The 21,201-nt window shown below is 52.8% G+C and overlaps 6 protein-coding genes across 6 annotated transcripts; 2 read left to right on the forward strand and 4 right to left on the reverse strand.

The window, feature by feature from the left end:
* Positions 1 to 1,530: 1,530 nt before the first annotated feature.
* Positions 1,531 to 2,780, forward strand: gpaA (guanine nucleotide-binding protein subunit alpha gpaA; the record flags this gene model as incomplete). The annotated part of the gene is made up of 4 exons (XM_025588446.1): positions 1,531 to 1,648; positions 1,720 to 2,062; positions 2,122 to 2,678; positions 2,737 to 2,780. 4 exons carry the CDS (start codon positions 1,531 to 1,533, stop codon positions 2,778 to 2,780), a joined length of 1,062 nt encoding a protein of 353 aa, XP_025437504.1.
* A 938-nt stretch (positions 2,781 to 3,718) lies between these two features.
* BO95DRAFT_279543 (uncharacterized protein) lies at positions 3,719 to 5,459 on the reverse strand. The gene is made up of 3 exons (XM_025581635.1): positions 5,415 to 5,459; positions 5,030 to 5,349; positions 3,719 to 4,838 (listed from the first exon to the last, which is right to left on the reverse strand). The coding sequence occupies exons 2-3, from the start codon at positions 5,186 to 5,188 to the stop codon at positions 3,822 to 3,824; spliced, it is 1,176 nt and encodes a 391-aa protein (XP_025437505.1). The 5' UTR covers positions 5,189 to 5,349; positions 5,415 to 5,459; the 3' UTR covers positions 3,719 to 3,821.
* A 109-nt stretch (positions 5,460 to 5,568) lies between these two features.
* BO95DRAFT_447357 (uncharacterized protein) lies at positions 5,569 to 6,934 on the reverse strand. Its single transcript, XM_025587601.1, has one exon. The coding sequence runs from the start codon at positions 6,510 to 6,512 to the stop codon at positions 5,952 to 5,954; it is 561 nt and encodes a 186-aa protein (XP_025437506.1). The 5' UTR covers positions 6,513 to 6,934; the 3' UTR covers positions 5,569 to 5,951.
* Positions 6,935 to 8,227: 1,293 nt separating this feature from the next.
* On the reverse strand, positions 8,228 to 10,604 carry BO95DRAFT_507679 (acyl--CoA ligase; the record flags this gene model as incomplete). The annotated part of the gene is made up of 4 exons (XM_025591267.1): positions 8,228 to 8,841; positions 8,914 to 9,017; positions 9,142 to 9,430; positions 9,523 to 10,604. The coding sequence occupies 4 exons, from the start codon at positions 10,602 to 10,604 to the stop codon at positions 8,616 to 8,618; spliced, it is 1,701 nt and encodes a 566-aa protein (XP_025437507.1). The 3' UTR covers positions 8,228 to 8,615.
* Positions 10,605 to 12,240: 1,636 nt separating this feature from the next.
* On the reverse strand, positions 12,241 to 18,039 carry BO95DRAFT_423588 (nucleoporin; the record flags this gene model as incomplete). Its single annotated transcript, XM_025584637.1, has 4 exons — positions 12,241 to 13,766; positions 13,825 to 16,932; positions 16,984 to 17,905; positions 17,972 to 18,039. 4 exons carry the CDS (start codon positions 18,037 to 18,039, stop codon positions 12,402 to 12,404), a joined length of 5,463 nt encoding a protein of 1,820 aa, XP_025437508.1. The 3' UTR covers positions 12,241 to 12,401.
* A 363-nt stretch (positions 18,040 to 18,402) lies between these two features.
* BO95DRAFT_447363 (bifunctional anthranilate synthase/indole-3-glycerol-phosphate synthase) lies at positions 18,403 to 21,012 on the forward strand. The gene is made up of 2 exons (XM_025587602.1): positions 18,403 to 18,488; positions 18,589 to 21,012. Exon 2 carries the CDS (start codon positions 18,600 to 18,602, stop codon positions 20,907 to 20,909), a length of 2,310 nt encoding a protein of 769 aa, XP_025437509.1. The 5' UTR covers positions 18,403 to 18,488; positions 18,589 to 18,599; the 3' UTR covers positions 20,910 to 21,012.
* The last annotated feature ends 189 nt before the right edge of the window (positions 21,013 to 21,201 follow it).

Below are 21,201 nucleotides of genomic sequence, written 5' to 3' on the forward strand. Positions count from 1 at the left end.
AGATTAGGTACTCGAGGAAAGTGAAGAGCGGGCAAGGCAAGCGGGCGGTGGAAACCTCATGGCTAAGGCCATTCATTCATCACTGCTGATGGATCCTTCACAGCCGGGAAAAAAAAAAAAGGGGAGGGTGGGAGATGGGCAGTACGATTGGTCAGCCCGGGCTCCGCACCACCGGACCCTCTTTCAACTCGACAACCAATGATAAAATGACTTCGAACTCGCCCATCGCCAATACCAGACCAAAACCTCCACTGCCCCTTTATTGATGCAATTTTGCTGATGGTTTGAACCTTCACACTGGGTCAATTGGTGTTCCTGATGTTCCAGAAGGAGGAAAAGTTCTCTATCTTCATCGTCTCAGTCGGAGACGGACTCCAATCGAGCACGAGGTTCCTCAACCTTCCCCTCTTCCTCCTTTCCCCTGCCCGCTTAACTCGGGGCTTGTAAGAAGGTATCCAGCGGGTATCCAGCGAGTATCCATCTTACCGACAAGCAAAGTTACAGACCTTTCCCTAATTTAGCCCCTCTTTTTTTTCCTTTGCCCAATTTTCGCCTCTTTTCCCTCTGGCTCCAGCACTCACGTTCCTCAGTCTCCCTCTCCCTCTCCCTCTCCAGTGTCTCGGTCTTCATCCTCTCAGGCGCTCGCTCCCTCTCTCTCTCTCTCTTCCCCCCTTACCGGCTGAGCTTAATCTTTCTCGCTCCCGTCCTTCAGCCTCGCTCGCTTTCCTCCACCATTTTCCTTCCCTTCCTTTCTGCATTCTCAACCCCCCCTCCTCCTCCTTCCCCCCTCCCTCCGTTCATCCAGTTCTCACAAGTAGATTGGGGTAGGTTGACCACAAAGCAGCTACTTGTTGATACCCGATATCACCTGCTTCTCTTTTCTCTCGACACACCTTTTATTACCTTTGAAACTTCGCTCCTACACACACACGTACCTTTGCAACAACCGACATAACTGGTGTACCAGTGTTCCACCTTCCTTTCGCCTCCTTTCCACCTAGCCTCAAAGCTTCGCGCTTACCTCTGATTTTTCCCCTTGCCGCCGTTCCTTCGCATCCGCTTCGACCTTCGAGTAATACTATCTTCGACTTGATCTATTCATCTCTTTTTTTCTTGTGGGAATTCATCAGATCAAGTTCTCGAGCAGAGTAAGCCGTTCCCCTCGTTCTTCTCGCCCTACATGAGATGCCTGTCCGCAAGTCATCCATTGGATGCGTCAGCTGCACCTCCTTGCGTCAGCACGGTCGCTGGACGGCGAAACTTCTACCCTGTTGGACCTTAACCTTCCGAATATCTGCTTTGGCTTTTGACTTCGATGTTACCGGCTCACTGGTTGGCCTGCGCTTCACGGCCTCGTTCCCGTGTCCGACGACGTCCGCGCTGGGCTCTGACTTCACCGACGCGGAGAATTGCCTTTGACTGACATCGATCGTCGCTGACAGGTTCCCGAACACCAACGCCTCGCTCAACTTTCGCCGTTCATTTACGACATCCTATTGATTAATTACACCTTCATTGATTGCCGCCAAAATGGGTTGTGGAATGAGTACTGAAGACAAGGAGGGGAAGGCCCGCAACGAGGAGATTGAGAATCAGCTCAAGCGGGACAAGATGATGCAAAGAAACGAGATCAAGATGTTGTTGCTCGGTACGCGCCTCTCGACCACTGCCGCTTCGGGGTATTCCATTGGACGGAGAGTTAACAGTTCTCGTGATTAGGTGCCGGAGAGTCCGGAAAGTCGACCATTCTCAAGCAGATGAAGTTGATCCACGAGGGCAGCTACTCCCGGGATGAGCGAGAGTCGTTCAAGGAAATCATCTACAGCAACACCGTTCAGTCGATGCGTGTCATTCTGGAGGCCATGGAATCCCTTGAGCTTCCTCTGGAGGATGCTCGTAACGAGTACCACGTGCAGACCGTCTTCATGCAGCCTGCTCAGATCGAGGGTGACAACCTGCCTCCGGAGGTTGGCAACGCCATCGGCGCTCTGTGGCGCGACACCGGTGTTCAGGAGTGCTTCAAGAGGTCCCGCGAATACCAATTGAACGACTCCGCCAAATAGTGAGTTTTCACCACGGTCGCTTTCAATCCGCTAAATTGTTGTTGACCATAATGAACAGCTACTTCGATGCCATCGATCGCATCGCCCAGCCCGATTACCTCCCCACCGATCAGGATGTCCTCCGCTCTCGTGTCAAGACCACCGGTATTACCGAGACGACGTTCATCATCGGCGATCTCACGTATCGCATGTTCGACGTTGGTGGTCAGCGGTCCGAACGTAAGAAGTGGATCCACTGCTTTGAGAATGTTACGACAATCCTTTTCCTGGTTGCCATCTCCGAGTACGACCAGCTGTTGTTCGAGGATGAGACCGTCAACCGCATGCAAGAAGCGCTCACTCTGTTCGACTCAATCTGCAACTCGCGGTGGTTCGTCAAGACTTCTATCATTCTTTTCCTCAACAAGATCGATCGTTTCAAGGAGAAGCTGCCCGTCAGCCCCATGAAGAACTACTTCCCCGACTACGAGGGAGGCGCAGACTACGCCGCCGCATGCGACTACATCCTCAACCGCTTCGTTTCATTGAACCAGGCCGAGCAGAAGCAGATCTACACTCACTTCACGTGTGCTACGGATACCACTCAGATTCGCTTCGTCATGGCTGCAGTAAATGGTAAGCCCACATCATCTCTGAAAGTTCCACGCAGGGCCAGACGCTGACTGTTATCCAGACATCATAATCCAAGAAAACCTGAGACTGTGTGGTCTGATCTAATGACCGGTTTATCTTGATCGAGCAGAGTGGACTCGCATCTAGACCGTATGCTATGTGACTTGTAATTCTGTGCTTTTTTGCTCTTTGTCATACCATGTTGCAGTTTTTTACCCCTCCCGAAAGATTCCGGCGTTGAGACATTCACTTGTCCATTACTACTAATTTCTGTTTCTATTTTCCTTTGTCCTGAAATGATATCTAGCCGGCTCTTTGTTATCAGCATCACCGATATCCATCCCATGACACAGAGCAGGAGTTGTTTCTCTATCTATTCCCTCCCGCCTCCTCCCCCTTTTAACTCTTCACTGTGAAGCAGCAGGATTCCTGTGGATTGTATCGATTCTACAAAGCTGTTAGAATTCTGTGTCTTATGTCCATGTTTGAACTTCTCTCTACATTTTATTCCCTTGTTTTTGATCGATCCATAGGATTCCCATGTTTTCTATTTCTGGTTCGTTCCTATCTTATCTCACCGCTGCTACCCTGGACTCTCATTCCGTTTCTTAATTTCATGTGTCTTGATCTGAAGCTGGATATTCCATCACGTCTTGGTGCAACTGGTCCACCTCGTTGTGTGTAATCATAGATCACGCTGTTCATCTGGTCTGGGGAAACCAATGTCTTGAGGGCTAGTAGTATGTATGAGAGGATGAACGTTGGTATGCGGTATGCAGGCTACATATGTGTTTGCCGACGCGGGGGGGCGGGGTTGTTCATTTGTCATGTCGGTGCCGTTTGCAACCAGGGCTGTCGGAAGTCCAGGCTCTGCTGGTGCACTAGGTGTAGTGTAGGACACCTTACAATACATGCGAGTTGAATCAGTCAGGATGTGCATGTGCACGTATCATCGTATCTAGTTGCTATCGACTTTCGGCACTTGGACTGATTCAAGCCATGCTAGCTAGGAGCATCGGAGCAAGATCTTTTTTATTCTCTTCTAGAAGCTAGGGCACAGATCGAGTTCGGAACGTAAGCGAAAAAAATTCCATATCCCAGCTAATGCATACAAAACAAATCCACGCTAGCGAGAAGACAACTATCCTAGAACCTCAACTTGGGCCCCACATAGACGATCAGAATCGCCACGATCCACAGCCCGAAGATCCAGGCGTACAGCATCATGCGCCCCCACCAGCCTTTCCCCTCGGACATCCGGCGCAGCGTGCCCATGCGCCGCTCCGCGGACTCCATGCTGGTCGTCGTGCGGTCGAGCCCGTCGACCGCGCGCGCCAGCACGGATTTCTCGGCGTCCAGCGAGGCGTGGAAGGCCTGCGAGGAGGATTTGAGCTGCGAGGCGAGCGAGAGGAGCGAGGTCGTTAGGTCTTCTTGTTCCGCGCGGTGCGATACGAGGGTTTCTTCTGTTGTTGTTTTTGTGGGGTTGGGGTTTGTTGGTGAGGATGATGATGATGGGTGGGCTGGGTGTAGTGAGGTGCCGGTTGCTGTTAGGGTTGAGGAGGTTGAGGAGGATTGAGGGGCGGTGGTGGCGATGGTGCGGTTGCGGAGGGTTGCGGAGGGTTGTGAGGGTGGGGTTGTTGTTGTTGTTGTCGTTGTCGTTGTCGTCGTCGTTGCTGGTGCTGGTGCTGGTGCTGGTGTGGTCGTTGGTGGTAATGGGGAGTCTGTCTCTGTGGCAGTCGGTGTGGGGAGCGCGGAGGAGAGGGTTGGTGGCTGTGGTTCTGCCTGTGGTTGCTGGTTTTCGACGGTGTCATTGCCCCGGTCCTCGTCGACGACTTCGTCGGTGGTGCTGCCATCTTCCGGGGTTCCAAGGAGGTCTTCCCCGTCGAGGGGTTCGGAATCCGAGTCCGAGTCTTCTTCGGTTTCTGCGTGGGGGGTTGATGCGGGGGTGCTAGTGCTGAATGCCACTGCGGCGTGTTGTTGCTGCTTCCTACCCCGGCTTGTCTCCGCTTCGGCGGTGAGTTGGTCTAGAAAGTCCTGGAGGCGGTTGAGGACAAGGCGTTGCTGTGCGAGGTTGGTCTGGAGGGTTTGTCGGTGATCGGGAGGCTTGGTCTGGGGGAGGCTGCGTTCGAGGCTCTGGAGGGTAGTGCGGGCGTAGTCTATGTTCTGGGGAGTGGGGTTGCTCAGGTCAGTGATGATGTTCGGCCGTGGAGACAAGCGGAGAGGAGGGGGGCATTGTGAACCGGATGCGGACTTGAGTCGTTGCGCATTCGATCGTCCTCACAAAGTTCCGAACAGTGCATATGAGATGGAAAGATGTTCTGATCTGGTAGACAAGTTCAGTGGGATGCACATACCGCTCCTACTCTCTTGCGCTGGTAGTCTGATTGTCGGAGTGGCCTCAAGTCCGCCGCGGAAGAGAGCAGATTGTATTCTAACCGTGCCAACAGGCGCGACAGATTTAGGGCGGCGAGGTCGGAGGAATCCGGGGAGGTATCGTAGGTCGTGATTGTCATCTTGGCCAGTTCCTCGCGCTTTTTTGATCCGATGGCTCTGCTGGAATCTGGAAATCAGGGAGTGAGTGAGCTTGGATGCCCGACGGATCTTCCATCTCGCGGTGCGGCGGAGAGCTTAGATGACTCAGCAGGGGGAGAGCTATCCTGCCATGTGAGCCACACTAGTCCAGTTTAGGATGTGTAGTATATCCAAGGGCATTGGAAGGTAGGAAAGTACTGTACGTACTAAATCCTTCACTTCATCGCAAGAAGACACTGCACTTGGCTAACGACGCCCTGAGTCTCCATCGTTGCTCTTTCTGCGAGGTCAAGGCGGCTCCCAAGAGCTATACTTCGATGGGTCTGTAAGCGACTCAATTGCGAATCTCTGTGTTGTACAGCTCCAGATCTGCCAGAAGAGATGGGACAGCGTGCCACAAGTGCTTCTACTGCAGGAGCAGCTGATCTCTCATCGCTATTATCACCTTTTCTTCTACTGACCCGGATAGTCTCTTTCCATCTCTGACAAACACTTCCGATTATCATTCAGTCATCAATCATCATCAACCACAAACTAAAAACTCCTTTGACAAATCAAGAACTAAAAGATGCCACCCAATCCTCGAGCTTGCCTTTCTGGCATGCGCTTGAAACTGGTCCCTGATGAGAATAGTATCTATCTCGAAATGAAGAATAACCGAAGCATGACGAAGAAGAAGGAGAAGGCCCCTCAGAAGCAAATCCAGGCAACTAAGCGACAGAGACCACACACATTATCAAGAAATCAACTGTACTCCACCACCACCCGTTTCCAGGTCCGCACTCCCTCCTCGTCTGCATCGCGCATGTATTGGACTGCGTGCTCGGATTTCCGCGTCGGTTGAGTTCCGCTAGACTCCGCAACATTGAGCGGCGGTTCCTGGCTGTGGCTTTCGGTACGCCACCCAACCGGGGATGAACCCGTCCGTGGTGGAGCGTTCGGGGCCATGCTGCCACCATTCAACCGCTCCGAAGACAAGCCACCGAGATCATCTTGACTGGTGGAGGAATTGTAAATTTCGTTCATATCGGCGTTCCCGGGGGCTGGTAGAGCAAGCTCATCGCCGGAATACGAGTGTTGCGGCGTCCACGAGCTCCGCTCTCGAGTTAAGACCGCCGCCAGATAACCACTTGATGGCAATTGAGACAAGTGCGACAAGGGCTGCAGAACGTCGCAAGCTGAAGGGAATGAGCTAGCGTGGTGAGAGATTGGATATTGCAGGTAGGCAACGCCGTAGCCTTGGCCCACTGGACTGCTTGGTCCGTCGCCACCTCCCTTCTCTAGCGAAGATGATAGCGGATCCATTTGCCTCTCTGCTGATGCGTACCTGAGCCGTCGACGCCGGATACGCTGAAGAAGGACTAGGGCGCAAACTATGCAAGCAACAAAATAGATGATTCCGAGCGACGCTATCTGGATATTCTTCGGAATCGCCGTCCTGAAATTCGTGCACCTCATTGCAAGGAGGCTTAGGGTTTATAGTTCCCTGTGGCGGCCAATGGGATCCCAGCTGCTCGTTAGGCTGTGGGCAAAATGAACTACACACCCAGTAAGTATTTGGACCAAATTATCGTTTGGAAGGTCATGGAGCACGAGGGATGGGTGAAGTACTGTACCACGTTGGTTTCTTTGGTCGAAGTAGTCGCTTCTATACAATTCTGATGGGCCACTGCAGGGAGACAAATAAGGACGGGCTAAGCAAAAGCGTCGCATCCAGATGCACCAGGAGAAAAGGTGAACGATCGAAAGTACGATATGCTTGGATTTATCTTGATTCTCGCAGATATCGGACGGCCTTTATAAATGAGACCGGACCATGGCGCAACCAATATAGACGGTAAAAAAAGCAATAACATCCGGCCTTAGGGCAACCCATGCATGGCACGAAACACGCCTTTTTTAATTATATGTCCACGGAGATATGCGGACTCCACTACAGGAAGACTAGAGACATATCTGATGGAAATGACAGTCTACTTCACTAACGCGCACTATTCGAGTGGGCTATGACAGAGGGGGGAGGTTAGCCCCTTCCAGTCCAGCTGTGCCATCATCAGCCACGAGAGCTTACGAACCGATCGCAACCGACGAGAATGACCTCCAACCATAGATGCACCCCGATCATAGGACCAAGGGAGCTAGACAGGTCGGGATGAAGGTCCTGAAGCAAGGCAGGTTCAGCTGCCCAGCGGAAGCGCCACCACTCTGTGCCATCGGCTAGGAGACCCGCTAATTCTTAAAGGGAGAAAGCGGCCCAGTCAGAACGCCATAAGGCTACCTGGAATCCTGGACCGTGTAAGCCTCGATTCGTGCCTCGATTCTCTAGCAGAGTCTCGGAGGCGGGGAACTTGCGGAAAATCGAGCCAAGCGAGCGAGACCCAACACGATGGTTGAGACTGTTCGATTCGAATTACCCCTGTCAATGGCGCCGCGAAGGACCCGGCAAAGTTACGACCAGTCGTCTACTTTGGATCCATGAAGCCCTGTCTCGTGATCTTCTTATCGCCTCTTTGCTCGCCTTTCCTGCCTTCGCATGGCTTGGTCATTTAAGGGTCCTTTCATTGTGTTATGTTGCCGTGCATCTCAGCTGCGCCTTGACTACCGATCGACTGTTGGCGCAGATCCAGATCTAGGTCTTAGGCTAATAATTTGCGATCAAGGGGTGCATGGAACCCAGCGGAGGTCGAGACTCTTTGCACTCTGGACTAGTCCTCAGCTCGCCATTTCCCCATCCACGAGGAACTTGCCCGACTATTAATTAATTACAATAATCACAATTAATCGATGTGGATATATGCACCGACAATTGTGTTTGTGGTGGTAAGTGTGAGGCTCCCGCGCCGCCCCAACGTGGCGGTGAATGGGTCAGCCTGCTTCTGCAGGCACTGCAGGCACGTCTTCCATGCCAGATCTAGGTGATGTCTAGTTCCTGCTGTCGGGTATAAGCTCACCAGCTACAGCCAATGGCAGGCGCACTCATTCAGATGCATTCTGTCGATCGATCGGTTGTTCCTTTCAACTGGGTAGCCTTGACTGGTGCTCTCGCTTTATCTTCTTTTTTTTTTTGTTTTGCTACTTGGGTCACAATACCCTTGCTCACTTGAACAATTCAATGCTCGCCTTCCAAACTGATCTTATACCAGCTTACATCTTGCCGCTCGCGAGCAAGCCTAAATCTAGCTGCCTACTACAGCGCAAAATAATTGGGTCACGAATCAGTGATTACGTTACCGTATAGCCACGAAGGCGTTCCATATCCCCGGACAGATGAGACGAAACCACTATTGGAGATCTCTGTATTCTCCAATAGCTTCTCTGGCTAATGACTGGGCGTGGAAAACAGGCTTTCTACTGTGTTTATAGGGGAAGCAAGAACAGGACAAATACAAGGACAATGAAGAGAGAAATCTATAGTCTTGCAGTCGGCTGCATCTCTCCATCGGCACGCTCACGAAGCATCTTTCGCAGGATCTTCCCTGATGGATTCTTGGGGATGGCGTCGATGAACACCACTCCTCCGGTGATTCTTTTGAACGGCGAAACCTTGTCGTTCATGAATGACAAGATGTCTCTGTCGGTGGCGTTCTGTCCGGAGTTCAGCACGATATATGCTCGAGGGCGCTCATCGTCATTCCTATTTGAGAAGTTGTGTAAGCAATTCGCCTTTTTCATCTTGCTGTCAAAAGGTCGCCTCTCAACCACATACATTGGTACACCAATGACGGCAGCATCGGCCACTGCAGGATGGTCCAACAATATCGCCTCTAGCTCAGCTGGCGCGACTTGGTTTCCCTTGACTTTGATCAGTTCCTAACGCAGGAGTGGCTGTTAGCATCGCAGATAGAGAGAGGCAACAAGACATGCAGGACCGGCGTGTCCGTTCGTGATCCGCCGCAGGTGGCGAGCAGGAACACCGTCTGTCTCACTAGCATACCTTTTTCCGGTCCACCACATGGAACAGACCTTGATCATCCACGAAGGCAATATCGCCTGTCTTCAACCATCCGTCTCCTGTCTTGGTTTCTTTGGTTGCTGCCGGATTCCTCCAGTAGCCTTTCATGATATTCTGCCCACGAACCCACAGCTCACCCCGCTGATTCGGTCCCAGCTCCGTCCGGTCATCGTCGGCCATGATCTTGGCTTCACAGTTCGCATTCAGCTCACCTACCGATGCTGGGTGTGTCTTCGTCGTGGGGTCCCAGCCCAACAGTGAACATGTCGTCCTAACGGCGAGCCCGACAGGGGTGTCTGTTAGCTGGTGGTCGTTCGCCACACGTTTGCCCTGCTCATCCAGCACAGCAAGACTAGAACTCACTCGGTCATTCCCCAACCTTGACGGACCGTGATTCGGCCCGGCTCCCAGAGCTTCTCAACCTGCTCGCAGACCTCCGCGCCCAAGGGCGCCGCACCACTGGCGACCCCCTCGACGCTACTCAGATCATACCTACCGCTGCGGACGGCCGGGTGCTTCGCCAACGCCACGACCACCGGGGGCACGAGGATGAGGTCCGTGATCCGGAACTTCTCCGTGTACTCGAGCATTTTTAGCATATCGAACTTGGGCATGATGTAGACGGGCACGCCGCGCCGCAGCGCCGCGGCGATGAAGATATTCTGCGCCATGGCATGGTACATGGGGAGGAAACAGAGCCAGCGCGCGCGCGCCAGCCGCTGCACCCAATCCGGGTACAGGTAGAAGAGGAAGTTATACTGCAGCAGATTGGCGACGTAGTTCTTGTGCGTGATCTCGACTCCCTTAGGTCGACCGGTCGTGCCGCTCGAGTAATTCAGCGCCAGCGTCTGCGCATCCGCCGCGCCGGGGGTCATCAGATCGTCCCACGCCCACCGACTCCCTTCCTCGACGGAGGCGATCAACTCGCCCCAGTAGCGACAACCCTGCCTCTCGTCCAGCTTGCTCTGCAGATTATCACCTTCCTCAAAAACCGCACTGTCAAACACAAACACCCGATCCAACCCCAACCCCGCTCCCCGGGCAGCTTTCAGCCCGGTCTCCAGACTCCCCCGCGCACAGATCAAAAACGTCGCCCCGGAGTCCCGCAGCTGATACTCCAGCTCCCGCGCCACGAAGGTGGGGTTCGCCCCCGTGAAGATCCCACCCGCCATGATGATCCCCATGAGCACGACGGGGAAGAACAGGTCGTTCCCTGAGAACAGGAGCACGCGGTCCCCGCGCCGCAGCCCGGCGTGTCGGAGCCCCGCGGCGAGCCGTTGGCTCCAGAGGCGGAACGAGTGCTCCGTGAAGTAGTGGGTGTCCGGGCGGGCGGCGTCGAGGAAACATCGATGGGTGTGGGAGAGCGGGTTGGTTGGGGAGGTGAAGAGGAGGGTGGCGAGGTGGCAGCTGGGGATGTCGATGGACCAGCGGGATTGGAAGGGCATTTTTGTTGAGGTAAAAGGTGCAGTGGGCAGTGAGGTTGAGAAGAAGAGGGTGGTGGAAGTTATTGCATCCCAGTGGCTGGCTGGCTGGCTGGCTGGCTGGCATACAATTGATAGGATAGGATAAGATGCTTGCTGGGGTCTGGGGGTATATCGGTGTAATGTATCCAACAAAAGCTTTATAGAATATCGTACGTAGTCAAGACCGCTGGATAAAGCAGTCGCAGATGTACAGTACAGTGCTTGCACCCAGGGAACCTCACATCCACAAATAATAAAGAAAACCACGAGTCATGCAAAAGGGATGGATGGGATACTATGGAAAGATATAAATATGCCAATCTACTAAGACCAGACCAGTCCAGTCCAGTCCATCATCCAAACGAAGTCAATTTCCAGTTTTGATCAGTCAACCCGTCAATCGATCAATCAATCAATCAATCAATCAATCCGCCAGTCTAGTCCAAATGTCCACGCCGAAGGGAAGAGAGGGAAGAGGGGAGAGTAGAGGGAAGCACAGGCGCGGCCCAACACCGCGGGCGGCGGCGGCGGCCCATCCATCCATCATCCATCCATCTATCGTGCATGCGTGCCATGCCATGGCCATGCATAGTAACGTTATGATCCGCTGGTCGTTCTCTCCCCTCTCCTCCCCCCCTCACCCATTATTCTGGTTGTTCACGCATACCAGCTCAGTCAAAGCCCTACTATACGAGCACAACCAGCTAGCAGGGCGGACGACGTCCGTCCTCTTGCAGCGGTGAGTATGTATAAGTATAAGATAGATCACTGCACACTTCCCCCGGAACGAATCCAATCCTTTCTCCAATGGAAACCGGCAGTAGCAGTGAGCAGGGGTTTTCCCGGCCCCAATCGACACGCCGATACGCCGACACGCAACCCCCCCTCCCTCCTCGTAAAACCCATCACACCGGGATCAACCCAGCTTAGTCCCTGGCTGATTGGATACCTGGATAATAGGTTAAATCCCGAGGTTTGCGGGAAAGAGGCAGTTGCTGCGGATGGATTGATTGGATAAGTTCTCGTGCAGTGAGTGTGCATGTCGGCTCGGCTTTTCCGCTTTCCCTGTCGCTTTCGCTCTGCTCTCTCTTTTACTGGGTAGGTACTCCGTAGGTGGTCTAGGTGGTGTTGACACACACACACGCGCGCGCGCGCACACAAACTCCCCGCATTCTGGCTCGGGTGCTCGGTTAGCTTCCTTGGTTTGGAGGGGGCCGAGGTTCTTCTTTTTGGGGGTCGGGTGGATGGATGGCGTGGTTGTTTCTTCATTGATTGATTTGATGGGAGGGGATGAGGAGTGGTTGCGGGGGATCGGCATCAGACGGAGACAATCAATCATGGACTGGACTGCTTGCTCCCTACTCCGTACAGAGTGCCACTATCTGGCACAGTGGGACCCAGTGAAAGCAAACATTCATTCATGTTTGGATGATTGAGTCTGGGTAGAGTGGGTGGGTGGTTTGGGAGGGTGACGAAGTTGCATACTGTACAGTACTTGCCTCTGTGCATACTACTCATACAACAAGTAAACTACAACCTAGCCACAGTACAGTACTGTACATATTTGATCCGAATACTACCTGGAAAGACAATAGCAGACCCCCTATGCAATGGATTTCTTCCTAAACAAAAATGTATCCCCTTGAATTCGCTTCACCAGATGGAAAATAATAAAAGGTCATAAGTACGACATATAGAACAGTCCTCACAGAAGGGAGCAAAAAAATCTTTGTCTGGTTTGGAATTCTAAACAAACGCCATTCTTCAGGGGAAAGAAGCTCACGCCTCATCCCCACCAAGGCATACCAATGTTGCCTTCAGCTCACTCGTGATCTTCTCCTCCAGCCGGTTCTCGGCCCCCGAGGCGGCATCGACCGGTTTCTGACGCGCCAGCTCCAGCTCCTTGTCACTGGTGGCCACGATCCGCGCTCGGAGGCTCTGCTTGCGCTCGAGCAGCTCCTCGATGTCCTCCGTGACCTGTGCCTTGTCCCATTTCAGTTCCTTGATCGCCTGGGCGTCCACGCCGATGCTGGCGCCGGCTTGACGGAACCGGGTCAGGATGAACGAGATCAGCGCAAGGGAGTACGCTTCCGAGACCATGCTGAGAGTGAGTCGCCGGGTGGAAGCGACCCCGGAAGCGCTGACCGCGCGGGTTGCGGCGAACGATTCGGCCGAGCGGGTCAATTGGCCTTCGAACTGGTTGAGGAACCCGGCCACTTCCGGCGCCGTGCGCATCACATGGTAGAGGAGGTTCAGGCACAGGGGAAGGATGCCACCGGTCCAGATGGAATAGAGTCGGGGCACTGGGTCGAATGGGCCGAATCCCTTGCTCTGGCGCATGAAGGTCGAGAGTCGGCTCGTGGAGATCCGTGCGAGGACCGTCTCAACGGCTAGATGCTCAGCTAGCATAGGGATAGTGGACAGCTTGACCAGCAAGGACATGCTCAGCTCGCCGTACACAGGGTCGCCAGCCACAGTCCGCTGATCAGCCCATGAGAACAACGAAGTTGCAAGTCGTGCTGTGTCGTTATCGGCAATGTGGTAGACGATGTGTTCGAACAAGCGATCGACGTTCTTCACCTGCAAGGCACTCTGCAAAATCGCGGTGAGGAGCGCAAAGTCCTTGGGCGTACATTTTTCGGGTTGCTCGTGGAGATAAGTCACTAAGGACTTGAAGCCTTGCGCAACAACAACCTTGACAACTTCAACCACGACTCCCAGGTCAGAGGAGACTTCCGCCTTCTTGGTCAAAGTTTCCGGTGCGGCCCGAGCAGGGGTATCGAGGTGGAACTGCAGTGCAAGGAAGAGGACGTTCAACAATAAGCGGTAATACTCCGTGTCGTCATTGATGATAGCTTCTTCGTAAGAAGTACGGCGAGATCGCAATGCATCCCATACGACCTTGAGAAGACCGAACACCTCGGCTCCCTTGGCGCCAACGGTAACCAGGCGTTGAAGCAGGGCCTGGGCAAACTCCGCTCGGGTTTGCTGTATGCGTTCAAAGATAGCCTCCTGAGGAACGCCTCTCGTGTTGGCTTCCAGGCAGCTCTGTACGACCAGGGCCATCGACTTCTGCACTTCGCGATCCGCCATGAAGTCCTCGCAATGCTCGATGGCAAAGAACTTCCAGCTGTAGAGAAGACTCTGCAAAGGTTTCCGGTTAGCAAACTTTCTTCCTTCATGAAATTAGAGGAGCACAAACCACTTGCGCCTCAACCAGTGACAAGTTGAGGTTGGCGCGCTGGAACTCCTCGGCAAACCCTTGGTTCCGAGTCCCTGTCCAGGCAAAGTCGTATGAGAGAAGCTTCTGGCCTAATTCAACGTCATAGAAGTAAGCTGGTCCCAGAGATCGGGTTTGCAGCGGGGACCTCTTGAAGTCGGCGAGTTTGCACCCAGGGTATCTCATTTCGAAGTTCTTCTTGAGATTCGCATGTAGCGAGGCGTTGTACGCAGATACGTCCACCGCATCTTTGGAGAACCAAGATACAAGGGGAATCATGGTCTTGTAGAAGCCCTTATCCTGCATGTCCTTCGCCGCATGCAGATAGACGCCGCAGAGATCCGCGACCACGGCCGCTATCCGAGTAGCGAACACCTGGTCAGTCGCTGACAGAGACGAGATCTTCAGCTTCGAGACATAGTTGACAATACTGGTGAAGAATTGTGGGTGTTTCTTGAGCTCGGGTGTCGCCCATGGCCAATTCTCCTGCGCATGCGAAACAAAAGCCAGTAGCGAGAGTGCTAATTGAAGGTCAGTCTGCTCTATCCTCGCAAGAGTGTCAAGAGCGATCTGCAAGAAAGGACCTCCTCTCATAGCAACCTCCTTCTGCTTGTCATTCTTCTTCAGCGATTGGCGCGGCGACGTCCCCGTTAGTATGTAAACAGCAAGCCATGGTTGACGCTTGCTTATGATGGTGGACAGGAATTGCCAGATTGCCAATTGGAGGCGCTGGTCATTGAGAGGTTTATCGAATTGGGATATAATGTCGAGAAAGAGGCAGGCTGACTCGGGACCAAGGTGACCGACCAGGGATGGTGGTTCCTTCGCGGGATCCGAAGCGGCGCCCGATATGAGGATCTCTAAGATTGAGATGATCGGGAAACGATAGGCGTCATCCAAAGCATACAACTTCACCAGAGCAGGGGTAGCCTTGAAAAGCTGCTCTTCGAGAAGCGATGGGGTAAGATTCAGGCACCGTGCTGCCTGCAACAGCCTGAGGGAAAGATCTAATGTCTCTAGCACCTGCTTCTGAATGAGCGCCAAGTAACGAAGGTGTAGAGTAGAAGGAGCCTGTAACCCATCGAGAATCAGGCGTAGAATGCAGTTGAACGGCAGCTCAGCAGTCGCCTCAGGACGCATCACCTCCAGCAAGAATGTTGCGGAGGATGAGAAGACACCAGTAGCCTTCAAGTCCAGTTTTTCATCCTCGTTTGTTCCGTATGCGTAATAGAGGATACGTTCGAATGTCCTGGCAAGCGAGGTGTTTACCGCAAACCTTTGCTCGATCGCATTGAATCTCCAGTTTCCATTACTGTTGTAGGCGTCGACCATTGTCCGCACAAAGTTAAGTAGAATGCCGCGCATCATATGTGAAGGAACGCCCGCGGTCCAGTCTGCAGCATTCATTGTCTTTCCATTGACGCCATTGGGATTCCGTCTCAAGACGGCGCGAGAGGCTGCATCGTCGACAACAGCATCAAACAACCGTACACAGCCCAACAGGAAAGGGTAGTTTCCCGTTGTTACCTCCGCAGCAGATATGATGGTCGTCATAACGCCACCTTTTCCGTCGGTGCCCAGTAAGCCACTACGGGAGAGGAATGGCCAGACTCTGCCTGGGAGAACCTCTAACAGGGCATGAATGAACCGTAAACAGGCAATCGTGCTCTCAAGTACAGTATCCAAGCCTGTTCTTGAGCCAACAAGTGGAAGGTTCCTTTCGAAAATCTCAAATATCAAGGATATGATATCGCCCTGGTGAGAAAGACCGTCACTCGCCAGTTCTAGGATTCGCTTGGCGCCAGACCTATCTCCATTCTGTGCCTGCGCATCCTTAGCAGCTACCATGAGGTCGGCAAGAAGTCCGATGGAATCCGCAACGGAATCATCCCCATAGCCTGCTGCGAAACCACCTTGCTCATTCCATTCTTCCAACCAGCTTCCGAGATAGCTCAAACAGGAGTAGTCGTGATGCCACGCGATGACTGCAGGCCTCGACTCAGAGATGACTTGGCCAACTGCCGTTGATGGAATCTGGGAAGAGGCGGTGACAACCAAAGCATTGCCCATATCACGGCTGCCGATCCACCTCCGAGGAGTGGAAGACACCATCGGCAACGGCTCGACGAGGGTGACAAAATTCGCGTTCTCATCCTCTCTCACTGTTTGATAACCGTGGAAACCTTCAGGTACGGCTTGAGTAAATGACCCCATGTTCTCCAGCTCCGCGACAATCAAGGGAAGGCCTTCCTCATCGACCAGATCTTTGCTCACAAGAGCACGGCACAACTTCAGGAAAGGTACTGTTTCATATGGGAATCGCGAGCGTGCGAGCCGGAAGATTTTGTCCATCAAGCGATCCTCCTTGACGAACCGTAGCCGTGGATCTGTGGAGAGAGGCGGTTGTGAGTCTGAAAGCCACTGAGGGTCTGCTGCAGGCCCATCAAGGATCGCTAGGACGGCTTCAAGGATCTCCGGAGAATAGTCCAAGAAGACCACTGCAGCCCCAAGAAAGTCTAGCAACACCACTCTGATCCAATTGCCTGTTAGTTGATCATCGACCGCGGATGTCAACCCGACTTTAGTCGCCAATGCGACGATCGTGTCGAAGACAACTTCCTTCATGACATCTGAGGTCAAAGCATTAATGGAATCATCGATAGTGAAGTTCAATGTCCGTGCGCGATCAAGTAAATCCTCATACAGAGAAGACTCGGATGACCGGCCAACATTTGAGTCGGGTGTATTGGACTGAAAGGAATCAACCGCACTATGAAATTGCTCTAGCTCGCGGGTCTCCCTGTCTTCGAATGCGAGTTCTCGCATGGTGTGTAAAATCATGCCCCACGCGAATGCGGCCGGATTAGCAGTCTTGCATTCAATTCCTTCAGAGAGGAACATTTCGTGGATTTGGCCGAGCTCCTCCTTGCCCAAGAAATAAGGAGTTTTAGACGATTCGGGGTTCTTGCCCTTCGTGAACGTCCTGTTCATGAGTGAAGGAATCGACAACTGGAGCTTAAGAAGTGCTATAGTGGTTAGAGAGACAAAGCCCTGAAGAGGCACCAACACTTCCAGGGGATCCTGGCATGGCTTCAACCAGTCAGTACATGTCTGATTTCTGAGGCGCACAAAGAAACTCACAATGACAAGGGGCTCTAAAAAGCTATACTCAACCATCAGCTTGAGCCAAGAGAGCACGAGCTTGGCGGATGGAATCTCCGTGGAGGCCTGGAGTTGGTAAAATAATATCTGCACGATATGAAGGATTTCCTCAACGAGAGTCGTTGTCCGCAGGTCTTCCACTTGCTGGCTACTCTCCGTGACGCTCAGCCACCCACCATCTTCCGCCAGAGACGTCAGTCGACTGCGAACAGCTTCAATACAGCTTTCACTGAATGCGTGCCAATTTCCTCCTTTGAGTTTGTCTTCGAAAATCTTGGCGCCTAAACGGCACAAATCGCTTCGCTGGGTGGTGCCGACCTCGACTTTGCTGAGATGGAAAAAGCCTAGAAGTTTGCGGGATGTCTTGATAACGTGGCTTCGTTCGGAGAGATAGAGACTACGCAGCCGCAAGCGCCTGCTTTTCTCGGAAAGAAAGTCGGCAGAATCATCATTCGTCAGGATCTTGCGATTGAGAATTTCCGCCAGAGCAGGACCTGCGAGGGACGCGCGCAGATTGTCGGCCCCTGTTGCACTTTGTAAACTTGTTGTTTCCTCTCCGGCGAAGCGAGTCAAGAGGCGTGTAGCAGGTCGGTGTTGCCATTCCAACACGGTGATCCGAAGCGCGTTGATTTCGTCGATCCCAGCTTTCTCGCTGAGCCAGAGAGCGTCCGCTTTGATCTCCTTGAGGTCGTACGACGACTGCGCATTAGTCTCGGCATGGATGGCTGCTGTTTTAGATTCGAAGTCCGTCTTAGATTTCGACGATGGGGAAGGAAACCCGTTCAAGCAATTCGAGAGGATCTGGACGCTGTCGGGATGCGATAGAAAGGCCTGTAATTGCTCCGCATCGTCATCTATGCTGGCATGATTGCATGTGTATAGGAAGGCTTGCTTCCAGGACCTAAGCGCGCAAACAGGATTAGTATCTGCTGTCATGTCAGATGTGTTCAATGTTGAAGGCGCGTACAGAAGCTGAACGTCCCCGGAGAAGCACTTGTCCAGGGACGGGAAGAAGGCTTCCGGGAGGGGAGCCATTGGCGGGACAACTATATCATTATAGGATTCAAACAGGCAAGGGAAAGAAAAGACGCCGTCCGACCGAGTCAAAGGAGAAAGACACGGGGATGGACAGAGCAACGGGGAGGGACAAACACAGAGCTCAACAGCTCACGGCGGGAATCTCCAGAATATTCAACCCGAACGGAGTCTAGCCTGCAAGCCTGAGGTCAACAATGATTGCCCATCTGGGTCTAGTGTTGGGCGGTGAGAGGGATTCTTGCAACAACTGATTTGGTTTTGCATGGTTTGAATCCACTAATCCTAAACGGGACAAGCAGCTCGATCCACCCATTCCCGCTGGCGGAGGCGGCGGCGGCATTTGTTGGACTGAGTCAATGAAGGGGATGTGCGATTGCTTGCGGTTACACAACAACTCACTTCGTTCTCTCGCAACACTGCTCGGAGGGTTTCGTCAACTCTGGGAGGTGAGTTGGTCCTAGATCTCTCTCTGTTCTTTCTTCCTCTGTGTTGTCTTCATTTGATCTTTCCATTCATTCTAATCTGTCTTCCACTCTCTCAATCCAGATATAGCGAACATGGCGAGCTCCGATCTCGTTGATCATTCCCCCCACCATCCTACCCAGGCTGCCCAACTCAACAGCGCGTCGAATGTCATCCTTATCGACAACTATGACTCCTTCACTTGGAATGTCTATCAGTACCTGGTTCTCGAAGGTGCGACTGTGAATGTCTACCGTAACGATCAAATCACTATCGAGGAACTTATCGCCAAAAACCCGACGCAGCTCGTGATCAGCCCGGGTCCTGGCCACCCCGAGACCGATGCCGGTATAAGTATCGCTGCAATCAAGCACTTCGGCGGCAAGATCCCCATTTTCGGAGTGTGCATGGGCCAGCAATGTATGATCACTTGCTTTGGAGGAAAAGTCGACGTTACCGGCGAGATTTTGCATGGCAAGACATCCCCTCTGAAGCACGATGGCAAAGGCTGCTACGAAGGGTTGCCTGCTAAGCTCGATGTCACCCGGTACCACTCTCTGGCTGGAACTCATTCGACTGTTCCTGACTGCCTGGAGGTCTCCTCTTACGTGCATCTGGCCAACGACAATGCCAACGACAAGACCATTATCATGGGCGTGCGACACAAGCAATTCGCTATCGAGGGTGTTCAGTTCCACCCTGAAAGTATTCTTACGGAGAATGGACGAACTATGTTCAGAAATTTCCTGAAGCTTACGGCAGGCACCTGGGAAGGAAATGGGAAGCACTTCAATGAGCACAAGACCGTGGTTTCCTCTGCGCCTTCGGCTGCCGCCCCGAAGACCGATAAGAAGAAGTCTATCCTTGACAAGATCTATGACCACCGCAAAGCTGCCGTGGCTGTGCAGAAGACTATTCCTTCGCAGCGGCCAACCGACTTGCAAGCTGCTTACGACCTCAACCTTGCCCCCCCTCAGGTGTCCTTCCCCGACCGCCTTAGAAAATCCCCTTATCATCTGTCCCTCATGGCGGAGATTAAGCGGGCTTCTCCTTCCAAAGGCATGATTGCCGAGCATGCATGTGCGCCAGCCCAGGCTCGGCAATACGCGAAGGCTGGAGCCAGTGTCATTTCCGTCCTTACCGAGCCTGAATGGTTCAAGGGCAGCATTGATGACTTGCGCGCTGTTCGTCAAAGCCTGGAAGGCTTCACCAACAGGCCTGCTATCCTTCGCAAAGAATTTGTCTTTGACGAATACCAGATTTTGGAAGCGCGATTGGCTGGTGCCGATACAGTTTTGCTCATTGTGAAGATGCTCAGTACCGAGCTTCTTACAAAACTGTACAAATATTCCCGCAGTCTCGGAATGGAACCACTAGTTGAAGTCAACAACCCGGAGGAGATGAAGATTGCAGTGGATTTGGGAGCGCAGGTCATTGGTGTCAACAACCGTGACCTGACTAGCTTTGAGGTCGATCTCGGAACCACAAGCCGACTGATGGACCAAGTTCCTTCCAGCACCATTGTCTGCGCGCTGAGTGGCATTTCTGGGCCTAAAGACGTGGAAGCTTACAAGAAAGACGGCGTCAAAGCGATCCTGGTCGGTGAGGCTTTGATGCGAGCGGCGGACACGTCTGCATTTGTTGCAGAATTGCTCGGTGGCAGTGATAAGAGCGTTGAGGCTAAGATCCAGAGCTCTCCACTTGTGAAGATCTGTGGCACGCGATCTGAGGAAGCGGCAAAGGCCGCCATCGAGGCTGGCGCTGATCTAATTGGTATTATTATGGTACAAGGAAGGAAACGACTTGTTCCGGATGACGTTGCATTGCGGATCTCACAGGTTGTCAAGACCACACCTAAGCCCGCCAGCCAGTCCAGCCAAACACCTGACGCAGCAGCTGTGGACTACTTTGATCACTCTGCTTCGATTTTGCGTCATCCCAACCGGGCTCTGCTCGTGGGTGTATTCCAAAACCAGCCATTAGAGTACATCTTGTCTCAGCAACAGAAGCTGGAACTTGATGTCGTTCAATTGCACGGCTCTGAGCCGCTCGAGTGGGCTAGGTCAATTCCCGTCCCTGTTATTCGCAAATTTGGTCTCGACGAGCCCGCAATTGCCCGGAGATCTTACCACACGTTGCCCCTACTAGACTCTGGAGCTGGTGGATCTGGTGAGCTCTTGGATCAATTACGTGTCGAGCGAGTTTTGGAGAGCGACAGCGGTCTACGTGTCATTCTTGCTGGAGGTCTGGATCCTACAAATGTCGTTGAGACGATCCAAAGGCTCGGCAAGTCCAGCGCTAAGGTGGTGGGCGTGGACGTCAGCTCTGGCATCGAGTCCGACGGCGCACAGGATCTGGAAAAGATCCGCGCCTTTGTTAAGGCTGTCAAGAACCTTCATGCATGATCTGGTCTGGTCACTATAATATATTTATACTATGAGACAACCAATTGGTTCACATCAATATCATTCTTACTTCCGGGTCATTTCAATTCGTATACTCTTGGCAATAGGACACCAGCGGTGTTCTGGTTGTGATTAAATATATTCACATAGCTGTCACCTCATAACAATTGATTCTCAAATTAACTGTTCACCTTTTGTCACTGTCTTTCCATTACATGGAATGGAAAAGGGCAACCTTTGACTTGGGTTGAATATACGTGCTTACCCCTACTCTATATCCATGTTAATGAAT

Source organism: Aspergillus brunneoviolaceus (genome assembly GCF_003184695.1).
Source record: "Aspergillus brunneoviolaceus CBS 621.78 unplaced genomic scaffold BO95scaffold_87, whole genome shotgun sequence".
Taxonomy (NCBI): Eukaryota; Fungi; Ascomycota; class Eurotiomycetes; order Eurotiales; family Aspergillaceae; genus Aspergillus; species Aspergillus brunneoviolaceus.

Coding starts and splice junctions, on each gene's coding strand:
- BO95DRAFT_279543 (XM_025581635.1), bottom strand. CDS start 5,188: ATGACAATCACGACCTACGATACCTCCCCGGATTCCTCCGACCTCGCC. Junction 4,839..5,029: donor AGCGCAAGAGAGTAGGAGCG/GTATGTGCATCC, acceptor CCCACTCCCCAG/AACATAGACTACGCCCGCAC.
- BO95DRAFT_447357 (XM_025587601.1), bottom strand. CDS start 6,512: ATGGATCCGCTATCATCTTCGCTAGAGAAGGGAGGTGGCGACGGACCA.
- BO95DRAFT_447363 (XM_025587602.1), top strand. CDS start 18,600: ATGGCGAGCTCCGATCTCGTTGATCATTCCCCCCACCATCCTACCCAG.